Here is a 12,371-nt window from a genome sequence, read left to right as displayed (position 1 = left end):
CACTAAACCGCAAAATAAATGGTGGTTTAGGGCGCAATTAATCACAATTATTTAATCACAATCACCGCTACATAAACACTGCTACAAAGGGGGCTCGTATTAGACAAATGCCAATTAACAGTGACAATCACCACTGTGGGATGTGAGTCTTTCAAGCAACATGAGAAAACTAATAGAGCTCCAGAGTTTTACATTTATTTTTCAAGAAGAGTCATGACAGCATAAACAGACTAAGTGCTTTTCAAAGAGAAGCAGTGGCCTCAGTTTGAAATTACTGACAGATATGATGATGTGCAAGGGTTTGAGAAATAGCTGCTGTAGACTGGTATTACAACTAATGTGATCCAGCTGTGTGGAAGTGTTTGCAATCATCTCAATTCAATATTATTTTCTCAGTCTGCTTTTTGCTGCTTTTTATAGAGCCTGTGACAAACTTCAAAAGTTAATTCTTGACCTCAACAATCTCACCACTAGGTCCATTCAGTAGCTGGTCCGGAGCTTTCAATCATATCACATGATCCTCATAAGCAGATAGAGTTTCCCAGTTTCTCATCAAGTTGTAAATAGGGTTCAAATTAAATTTTTTTTTTATCACTATAAGGACTTCTTGTCCTTGTTGGTTACTACAAGTGAACATCAATACAACACCAGATCAGAACATATACTGTATGTTCTTAAATAAATATTCTTCTACATTGTTGTAAGTATTGCAACAGTGACTCATTTTATTGTTGCGTTGGGCCTATACTCAAGCACACTCGGTCTGAAATGAAATAATGACCATGAAGTCCTGTCCTTCAATTTCTGAGGTTGAACAGTTTTTACCATGTGTCCATACTGAGTGAGCAATATAGGAACTGTAACTCTGTACATAAATGTCTGAATATGAGCTTTTTGGCACCTTGCATGGCACTGCCATCAGTGTATGAATGTGTGTGAATGGGGTGATAGTGTACAGTACAATACAGAAAGGCGCTATTTAAGTTCATTCAATTTACTGATGCCTGGATGTGAACAACCTCAGCCACTGTTTTGTGTCAAATTTTTCTATAATAGAAAAAGTGTCACTATCCAACAACGTAAAGGCTGTATATCACAGAAACTACAGCAGATGCTTAAATGCAGACAGAAAGTAATCTTGCACAACCATAGTTACTGAAACCACCTAGAGCGAGTTACATTAAAACATCAACATACTGTATAGCTATTCCTCCAGTCGATAAATGTCGGATCGCTGATGTTTGTATGTAACTATCTTTAAACACAACAGCCTCTCTGGGCTGCTTTTTCTTTGTTGTGGAAATGTATAGAAACCAGGTTGGGGGACAGGGAGACCTGTTAACAAAGTACCCTACAACTTCTCTTCATTGTGCTGATGTCAAAGTAATTATAGGAAAGTTGAATTAGTCCTGATGTTGTTGGAGTCAGACCTGTTGGAACCAATTCAAGGAGCCCTGCTGAGGCCAACCTCTGGACGCTAGTCGTGGAAGAGCGTAGGTGCAGTATACAAATGTGTGTGCATGCAATCAGTAAGTATTAGTGAAATGTTTCAGGCCTTTCAAGGTATTTTTCTTGTAAGAAAATTGTGATTCGGCAGCAAAACGTGGGAGGAAAACAGCGGCCGGCACTCAGAGAGGATGAGGATCTGGCACTAAGGTGAGATGGGTGATGTGTATGGATGAGGCCATGATGGAAAGAGCGAGAGAAGAGGGAGGAGGGCGATGTTTACGGGTGGGGGGTAGTGAGGCCAGTAAACTGCTTGTGAAATGAAAATGGCTCTTTAGCAGAATCCAGGACACTTGGGCGCTGCGCTGGATCAATGTCTCTGATTTACTGTCTGAAAGCCTGTCAGAGGGAAAGAGAAGCAGAGGGGAGAGACGGGGGCTGTGAAAGGGGGGAGGCTGGACAGAGAGAAGTTAGAGCTTAGAGGTAGAAGAGTCCTTTAATGGAAGGAGAAAGAGGAGAGACGGGGAGAGGTAAGAATCGAGAGGGAAATTGTCCATCAGAGTGACAGCGCGAGGAGGCAAAATCAGAGGGATTGCTCCTCAAGTCCTCACGGCCAAGATACAAAATCAATCTGTCAAGGCGATGGGGAAGGGCAATCTTGTTTTGTGAGGGGGAATTGGTGCGGCCATTTGGGGTAAAATCAATAGGGGGACACATGGCGCTTCTTAAATCCTTACTATCCCACAGAGGCCAGCCGTATTGACTAACAGGGGAGTGTACGTAGGAGGTACACAAATCTTTAACTTGACCGGCCTGGAAAGAATCTGTATTCTGCTGGTGGCCAAAGCATCGGCAGAGTCAGGTGAAGGTGGTGATTTCTGCTGTGCACTCCGGAATTTCATGTAAATGATGAGAAGACGACTTTGAGGTAGAACAAACTTCTTTTACTGATATTGATTGAATTACAATTAATCTTTTAGTCTACAAAATATCAAACAAGGTTAAGAGTGTACAGCCATGCTAGCAGCTCTGCGAGGCTGACATAGCAGTGCTTTGAGCTTAACAGTAGCAATACCAACATGCTGATGTTCAGCAGGTTATTTTTCCAAAGGTATGAAAAAGCATGATAACATTTTTTAATTAGCACTAAACACAAAGTGCAGCTGACGACAATGGGAATGTCAAAAGAAAATTACAATTCTGACTTGATGATGGCAGTATTGGAAAAGTTAAGGCATCATCAAAGTTATTACAGTTCATCCTGAAGGGGACATGAATGTGTGTGCCAAATGTTATGGCAATCCATCCAACAGTTATTGAGACATTTCATTCAAAACCACAAATGTCAACCTGCTGGGGGCTATAGAGTGATAGACACGACGAGTCTGTCTGACGTCAGCGATTTGTCATTGTGGGTTTGTGACGATGTGAATGTGTTCGATGTGTTAAAACTGTATCAGACTGCATGAGTGTGTGTGTGTGAAGGGAGGAGTGTGTTTCTGTGAGTATCTCTATGTGTGAGTCAGTGAAACACACACACACAGGTTGAGCTCTGGGGCGCAGGACGACAGGCCGGACGTCTCGACAAGAGTGTTTTCCCGCACCCTCGAGACACAGGGAGTCTGGGAGTAGGGGGGGCGGAGGGGTTATTTTATTTTTATTTTGAGTGTTTAATGTATTAAAAGGGGCCGGGGTAATGAATTATAATCTTTAATGCAGAAACCGATCGATACCACCAAGAGAATAAATCAGCTTTTACTGAGAGCGTCAAAGCCCCTTAATACACTAGGGGAGAGAAAGGGAGTGCATGAGGGAGGACGAAGAGGAGGGAGGGAGCAGCAGGGACAAACTGTTAGGAGAGGAGGAACGATCCTGAGTGAAGCACAGAGAGAGAGAGAGAGGAGGATGATGAAATAGAAGAGAGAGGGGAGGGTTGGGTAAAGGGAAGGGATGGAGAGACGGATGGAGGCAGAGGGAGAGGGAAGTTATAGATGAACAGACTCACCTTTGGGCTAACCTCATTGAGTAAAAGCCCGGTGAAAGCACAGAGATTTTGACAGTTTTGTGAGGAGGCGAGGTTGTAGGGTCAGCCGGTGTGTGCGCACACACTCCACTTACTTGTTATTTCTTCACCTAGTTGTATTGTGTTCCCTCTCAGTGATCCCCTCCCCGACTTCTGTTGCCTGGAGCAAAATATAATTAATTGAATTACACCACCACTTCTCGATCAAAGATCACCTCGGCGCTCTCTTGTCTGAGTGCCTGCCCAACCGGGGGCCTCTGCTGGGAGAAAACGCCTAACAACAATCCATGAATTACAACTTTTTATTAACCCAAAGTGAAGTTTCTGTGGTGTGCACTGATTCTAAATCAGCCAGACTGCAGAAACCAGCCCGGGAAGAGTCGAAGAACAGCTTGATTTGGATTCAGTTGATAGTTGCACAGATTCCTTTCAGAGGCATGCAGCGGGACTAAACAAAAATCTAATGCACCTGTAAGTATTTAGGATGCCTAGCCTGTTCCGTTAGTGGACAAAGTGGTTTAAAAGAAGTTTTTTGGTCGCTGGAGGCTCTTTAGTGAGACAGTCATTAAAATTTGATTGCTCAGGCAAAGAGTGGAGGTAAATGGTTTAGAGGGAGTTGATGATAAAAGATATACATGGGCAGCAGAAGTGGAAACAGTCTTCTTGGTTTGGGAAAAAAGAAAGAGAGAGCCCTTCGTCGAGGAAGAGGAAATAGAAAGTGAAGACTTTACAGAGAGAGAGAAAGGCCAAAAACATTGAAAAGGAGGGCTGAAAAAGTGATGTTAGCCGATAGTGTTACACCCCTCAGGTGCTCAATAATTAAGCAGCTGAGCAGACTCTTGAGATCCAACTGTGATGTCAACCAAGGCAGCCATCCATCATTCATCGCTTTAGGAATCAGGGGTGGAGATGGCACTTAATCACTCATTTTGTGCCACGTTTTTTTTTCTCCAAGGCTTTTTTTTGACTGATTTTGTGTTGTTGCTGCTTGTTATGCTTGCAGGGATAAAATAAAAAGTTTATTTCAGTGAGAGGATCCTGCTGAATAAACAGGGGTCGAATCATATTTCTGTTTTTCATTCATACACCTTTTCAAGTGCCTATCTCTAAACATTTCTTGATAAATTACAAAAAAACAAACAAACCTGTGAACGTTCTCGCCACAAGGTTCCTCCGTTGAGAATTTAAAGCCTTAGCCTTCAGTTTTTGTCTGTGGGTGCTGTCTGTCTGTGTGCCTGAGGGCGTGTGATTGTTGCATTGCACTCATAATAAGCCTCTGAGTGACTGGCAGAACCAATATCTTGCTATCGCTTTGCCCTGCGCTCACTCAGGCGGCTCGGTGTGCAGCCCCCGTCATGCATCTCAATTCCACAAACACAATGTTCGGAGCCGAGAGAAGGGGCCTGCTTTTTGATTAATGTCACCATGACAACTACATAATTCATGAATTGTATTAGCGATCCATTTGTCATTTGCAAATCATAATTCAGGATGTGTGTTTGGGGACGGCTGACTGGAGAGAAAGAGCTACGGCCCGCCATTATCCTTAGTGTTGTCTTCTGCATACACACACACTCAAAAACAACCCCTGCCGGAAATGCTGACGTATCCTTATCCTAATCTGGGAGGCAGAGGCTCTTTGGAAGCTGCCTGTCTTATAAGAGGGCCCTTTTAGCTTCATGATGAACTCTCAGGTCTGCTCATTTGGAAAGCTGCATGCTAATTCACCCCTCTTCATCCGTCTGTCTGTCTGTCTGTTGGCAGAGGCCTTGCCGGCTCTACACTGACACCATTTGGTGCAACAGTGAAAGGAGTTAAGGAGGATTCTCATTAAAGCACTAGTGCAGATCATTTGCCATTAGATCAATGGCTGGATTTACACAGGAACCCTAAAATGAAATGGGATTTTCAACCATATGTGAGCCAGATGGCGGGGTTTCTCAGTGTTTATCCTGCTGTGCACAGATCAGATCCGGGGTTTATCATTAGATTTGTGTATTTATTTTGTTTCCTGCATAAATCCGACCCGTTACAGTGATGACTCAAACTCGATTGCGGATGACTTAATAATATTTTAATTTTTTTTATCTTAAATAGATTTTTGTGGCACCTTTATTAGGTATGTCAACTCCAGTGATGTTTTAGCTTTTGGTTCAACTTGTTTCAAAGCTAATATTCAACATTTAATGAATACCCAGTATCTGACAGCTTCTCCTATGTGCTCTGCTCTTAAAAGTGATTTTTTGACTATGAGTAAGCCAACTTAAAGAGGAGGTGATCAGAAGAAACAGCAGGAATACCGAATATTTTTAGCTAATCCTTTAAAGGTTTATAGAAGACAGGATGAAGCATTTCTAGCACTGAACTTTAATGCTGGAGTATTTGTATATAGGGTTTTTTTACTTCTACCAGTATTGCTCCGTATTTCTTATTTCTGTTTCCAAGGAACTACATATAATACATATATGTTTCTAAAGAAATCTGCTTTGATGTTCCTTAGTCTTCACTAAGCATCTGTAATTGAGTGATTCCAACCCACTGCAGAGCTGCTGTGTGGGAGAGATTTACAGATTATATATAATATATATATATATATATATATATATATATCATATACCTTATTGGCAGCTGCTATAAAAAAGTAAGAACTAAGGAATTGAAAAATTAGATACTGAAAAGTAAATATAGTTTTATTTTTGTCGTAAGCGAAAAATAACTAATTAACTGATATTATTAGTATTCAGCTTATTTCTGAATTGTCTAATAATGTTTTACTATATTTTGTCATTTTAGTCAGACTACTCACAGTTGAAATGTTTATTGCTGCAGCAACACAGTTAAGAGTTTGGCGTCGAGGCTCCGACCTCATCACTCCCCACAGTTGTGTTTACATAGAGATATCGGAGAATGATGATGAGCAAATCTTAAACCAACTAGCCGGAGCCAGCAGCTGGATGCTGGGGTGGTGGTGGTGGTTAAAGAACAGGCAGTGGCAATACTGATGCAAGGCAGCAGTGGCACTGACAGAACAGAGGAATAGATGGGACATTTTGCAGTTTAAATACAGCACCAAATTGGGAGGGTGTGTTTGGTTTATGATTATGGAGTCGTAGACGTGCGTAGAGCAGTGCAGCTCGAGTTCACTATCTGAATTAGCTTGCAGGCGTCGCTCCATTTTTAGGGCTCCACACTAGAGAGATGCTTCATTCCTTTACAACTCAGCAACACTGGAAATCATTTATTCATTCAAGTATTCAAAAATACTAGAACAATGTCATATTTATAATAGAAATACATACAAAAGGCATCAAAACAGTTTGCCAGGAGCACATAATATAAAATATTAATTTTTTTTAATTGAGTGTGGACTGCAGTTCTTTCTCAGGTCGTTGCGGTGTCATCACTGGAGAGTTGATTGTCTGGAAGGCAGAGAAGATCACAAGCTCACAGACACATGCATGTTTTATTAAAAAGAAGCTGTTCTTTTGAGTGACTGAAGATGTTAAGACCACTCTCTGAGCACAGTTTTACTTTGCAGTCCAATTTCTATTCAGCTTGACATTTAACTTGTTACCCAATAGACCTTTCACAATGCAGTGCATATAGCATACTTGAAACTACAAACACTCCATCTCAGCAGGTAATTTATTATTATTTTTTTTAAATCTCACCATTATTTTACTTATTTTGCAATTTTCCTTTTTTTTTTTTTAAGGAAAATCTAACTAAATGACTTGTTAGTGTGGACGTTTCTGAACGTGTACAGACATGGACACACATTTTCCTCATTCTACTTTCTCCTCCTCAACTCTGCCTTCATCCTCCTCAACACTCTCCTGACTGACTGATAATAATGCGTCTGCTGGCTGAGGTGCGCTTGTTTCGCCTTTCTCTCCCTCCCAGAGGACAGAGGAGGTGTTCTGGTTGGAGCGCAGGCGAAGGCGGGGCGGCGTTTTCTGGTCACCGGGACTGAATGATTGGGAAACTCCAGAGCCTCCTCTGGCCAACCCAAGCCCCCAACCGTGACGGGATCCCAGCTTACGACGGCCACTAGAGCCAGAGCGCATGGCTGGAGTCCCGGGAACTGAGATGTCCGGATCTACTTTTCTCATTGGAGAGGGAGAGACGGGAGCACTGCGGGGGTCTGAAACAGGATGAAATGGATTAAAGGATGGTTATTATTACTTAAATCCTATGTTTATACAAAGGCCATGGCAGTAATTTTATAGGTGATCAGTAAATCATACATTCTGAGATATAAGTATAATCAATGTCCAGGACCCTCAGGGTGATGGTTTCCAACAATTGTCTTCCTCTGTGCTAAACCTCTCACTGGGTGCCACCACGTGAAACAAATCTCCTCGACTGCTTTACAGCACAAACCAGGAACGTACATAAAAACTTCTCTTCCAGTGCAGATGCATTTTTTCAAAGACTCTGCGACGATGTGTGCAGAAATAAATTAAGGAAATGTGATGAGTAACACATTAAACCCAGAGAATAGCTTCTGATGGCCAGGCAGCGCTGCCAACCATCAGTCTGTGAGTGTGTGAATATGTGAAGTGTTGTGTGAAGCGCTTTGTTCTGCTGAAGTAGAAAAACATTTAAGTGCTTATTTACCCCTATTTAGCAAATATATGTAAACAATTAAATGTACATGCATTATACTTGTATGCCATGCACGTATGTATTTATCCATTCAGTCGTAAACTGTAGAAATAGTTAATTCTACGTAATTGCATGTATGGACATATTTTGAATGTAGTAACCTCTTCTCACAATTTAATTTGAATTTAATTTCACTTTGCCTTTATGGCATTTAATGCACAGTCATAGTAATAAATGTCATAATCAACAGGGGCAAAGAAGAATGAAGAAATGTTGCACACTTTACACTGACATTACTGAAAATGCAACATTCAAGACATTAAAGGCAGAATGCAGTTTATAAACACAACGTTCAAAGTTGGCCCCTCCTCAGTGACACCAGAGGCGTTTGTGCTACAGTCTGCTGTTATTGGCTGGGGGCTACGCACCCACTGCCCAAAGGTTGACACCCAGAAACGACCCAAACACAGCAAAGTTAAGAAAATACAGGCAGAGGGCTGCAGGGTCCCTGCAGATAGATACTTCTAGTGGGTCGTAAGTGATAATTGAGAGGATTTTATTTTTGTATGTTTCCTAGGAAACAATGTACAGCCGTACTCATTCTGCCTTTAAACTCACAAAATGAAACAACATCTTTAGGCTCAAGCTACAGGCTGTCTGAGTTCAATGTGTTGTTGGCTTTTTCAATGAATTCAGTGTGAAGGAGTTCAGTACCGTTGTTTTATTACACAGTCCTGCATTTGAAATGAGAACTGTAATCAGGATACTGAAAAATTATAATGCTAAAATTAAAACGCTACATTGAAAATGTGTCTGCAACATGGTCAACAATGTGTTATTCGTGTTGTTTTCTAATTCTAATCTAAGTATATTTAAATGCATTAATAATTAATTTAAAAATTTCTGGAAAATCTAAAAGCACAGTACTTAACAAAGGAGCTTAACAAGCCTGACCTTCATATTCAAAATGTGATTCAAAATTCAACAGTAGATTATATGACATTAAAATAACTTGATGGAAATTATTCATAAATTCTCACTTAGTTTAATGAGATAAAGAACTGCTGTGGTCCCGTCTTCAGATAGATTTAACACCGACTGCAGCATAAAAACTGACCTGAGACCAGTGGTCAAGGTCAAGTGTTAATCTGCCACAATGCAGGTTAGTTTCAGGGTTGAATGTAGGTGTTATGGGAAATGTCACCTCAAACACAGAAGACAGGAAGGAGTGAAGTTTGTGGGAAATGTCATCCAATAAAGTCATATACTGTGTTTGCTACACGCATCATCTTTGGGAGAGATTTTCTACTTCTTCCACTTGGTGTGTAGTTGAGAGATCGAGTCTCTCTGAGATTCAGGCTCAATAAAAAAAAACACCAGTCCTCTTGTTGAGGAGCAGAAAGCGAGTTTAGGAAAGCTGGGTTTTAGGGGGATAATAGAAAACACAAATTAAATTAAATGGGGACAATAACAGTAGGTCAAAAAGAGAGAAAAAAATATGAATGCAGGTTGGGGCTTAAATCCCGGCTTTGAAAATGTCTGCAGAGAGTTTTTCCCGTCTCTCAGCCAGTAGTTTCATTCAACAGTCAAGGTGCATAAAAAGAGAATAAAAGCCTCGCGAATATTTTCCTTTCAACATGTGGTTAGCAGAGAAAGCCAGCCTCAGTAAGTCTTGGCACTCTGCAGGGAGAGATCTAAGGAGAAGAGAGTGGTATCAATGCTGACCACACTTGGTAGTCATGAGATGATTTGTATGCATGCCTGTAGCCTCGCTTGATGGGGTGAGCATGTGAGCATATCTTTGTGAAAACCGGTCGGCTGGTGTTTGTGTGTATGTGGTCTCACCAGGCTGAGGTGCGTGTGTGTCTGATGTAAATTCGTTGCTGTCGGCCAGGTTTTCCACGCTGCCCGCGGCGGTGAAGAGGGCGCGCCCCTCTCTTCCTCCTCCCCGGGGTTTGATTAGCTTTTTCATCCTGTCTGCAATCCAGTTAGATTTCCTACGAGGACACAGAGGACAGGGACCATTTACAAAGAGGGATGAGCTGGTAGTGTGTGTGTGTGTGTGTGTGTGTGTGTGTGCGCTCTCACACATAATGCTCTGATTTACCAGAAAACACTAAGAGGATGCCAAGTGTCACGAAGGCTGCATCTTGTTTACAAAAATGCATTGTGTTTGTTTCCTGCAAGTTCAAAATGTGTCAACAAAATGTGCCAACTGTCATCTGTTATGGCAACGAAAGCACTTTGTAACACGACATCAAGAAAATCCATTTGGAAATGATATAGTTAAAATGTCGTTAGCATAATAATCTTTAGCACTGGGGACAAAATGCATGTTTGGGAAACTTGAACAATCTGTACGCAATACGAATCATTAAAATTTAATTTACAGTTGCCAGATGTCTAATACAAGACAGGTACACGTCCTCTGAGAGAAACGCCCTGTTCTCTTCTTCTAAAGTGACAACAAGTTATGAACTGAGACAGCTGCACTTCAAAAACACAAAAACTAATTCTGTACACAAAGGCAAACAACCAAAAAACAGTTTGAGGCCCAATTTATTGAACTGTGAACCCAAACAAGGTAAGCTTGAGGGAGTCCATCACTGGACAAAATAGTGTATGTATTGTCTCTCTCTCTGCACAGTCCGGAAGAGAAGCCTTCATAACAAGAAAAATATGATTTAATCCAAATGGTTGAATTGTATTCAGCTGGTCATATTCAAAATGTTTCTCTCCGGGTCGAAACCTTAGCTTGACCGCCGCCTCTCAGAGCTGATACTTGCTCCAACAAAACAACAGGGAGAGAAGGAAGAATGATAAAATGGTAAGCCAAAGTATTGAGATTGTTTTTGTGTTACTTTGTAATTATATTTTAATGTTCTTAATTAGCAAAATGTGTATGATAATGTCATAAAAAAGATGGTTGCCTAATATTCATATACATACAGAGGGACAATAGAATACAATAATCCTGCAATAAATAAATACAATAAAATATCCTGCTATTTTTGTGAGGTTTTTATATTGTTTTTTATTATGTAATATCTGCCATTTCATTTTATCACTATCCACATTACACCTGCTTCTATTCCCTATTTATTTGTGCATTTTTGCTTTTTAATTCTTTTCTTAAAATGTTTTGTATCCATTCATGTTTTAATGCCATTTGCTGTTTTTCTTTGTGTGAAGCAGATTGAATTGTCTTTGTGTATGAACTATGCTGTACAAACACACTTGCATACCTTCACCCTAACTAATAAACTGGCAGCTCGGTGTATAGGTGCATATATATTTAAATACAGTACTTGGCCTTGCTGGCAGGAGGTTGCATGCTGGGCTCGAGGACTCTATACTGATCCATGATCTTCTCCACCAACTTCTGCTTCTCCCGACGGAGTTCGCTCAGCTTCTCCCTGAAGGAAAAAACACACAAAGCGGAGGATGAGTGAAAGGGAGGACTGTTTGATTCATGTCATGCATTCATTATCTGTGTGAGTAGATGAGATGATTTAGGAAGTGTGTATGTGATGTGGCTGATAAATATAAATCAGCCCATTCCTATAAACTCATTACTGAGAAAGAGAGCCTGCTGTGCTGTTTGAACTGGATTCTTTTTAAACCAGCAGATCAGAAAGAAGAAAATGTTCATGTTCATGTGCTGCTGGTGGGTAGAGGGTTCAGGGTTCGAGCTGCGGTGTGGACAAACATAAAGCAGGACAGTGATGAAAAAATAGCCCGTGTGCTCACTAAACCTCCGCTGAATGAAAGACGGCTCAAAAGCAAAATACTGAGCGTAAAGTCGGTGCCAGTATGAGTCTGACCATTGGTTACTGACACACAGCTGTGAGCAGAAAAGATCAGGAAGGTTATTAAAGATGAGCGATGGTCAGTATCAAGGCCTGTGTACATTCTTAGTCATGCTGGCGGCTTGGCTCTGGGGATGGGAATGTCAACTGGACGGTTATTCTGTGAGTCACCACTTTGTTCCTGAAATATCTCTACAAATATTCGATAGCAAGCTAAAAAATAAATAAAAAAATAGTAACAAAGCCGACTCTGCTTTGAGGTTGACACTGAGAGACACTGTTGCACTGCACTCATTTATGGAAGATCCTGTTATATATACAGGATTACCTTGCAACAAATACAGTAGACATGGTTTTTAACTAAAACAGAAACAGCAACATAACATATAGTATACAGTATATAGCCTATTTCTGTGTTAATTATTTCTATATTCTGTCTCCGTCTCTGTCCTCTGTCGTCTGTTCTTTCTCTCTCTCTTTCTCTC

General features: G+C 41.0%; 1 protein-coding gene across 1 annotated transcript in view; it reads right to left on the bottom strand.

Moving 5' to 3' along the window:
• Positions 1-6,698: 6,698 nt before the first annotated feature.
• Positions 6,699-12,371, bottom strand: part of ccdc88b (coiled-coil domain containing 88B) — a 44,727-nt gene continuing 39,054 nt past the window's right edge. The window contains exons 25-27 of the mRNA XM_035673014.1: positions 11,386-11,493; positions 9,923-10,074; positions 6,699-7,613 (exon numbers count right to left, since the gene is read on the bottom strand). Of these exons, the coding sequence (XP_035528907.1) occupies positions 7,255-7,613; positions 9,923-10,074; positions 11,386-11,493 (619 nt within the window). The 3' untranslated portion in view covers positions 6,699-7,254. The remainder of the gene's footprint in view (positions 7,614-9,922; positions 10,075-11,385; positions 11,494-12,371) is intronic.

Source organism: Morone saxatilis, unplaced genomic scaffold (assembly GCF_004916995.1).
Source record: "Morone saxatilis isolate NCDOM2014 unplaced genomic scaffold, NCSU_SB_2.0 Contig24, whole genome shotgun sequence".
NCBI classification, from domain to species: Eukaryota; Metazoa; Chordata; class Actinopteri; family Moronidae; genus Morone; species Morone saxatilis.
This window is presented reverse-complemented; position numbering and strand designations above follow the sequence as displayed.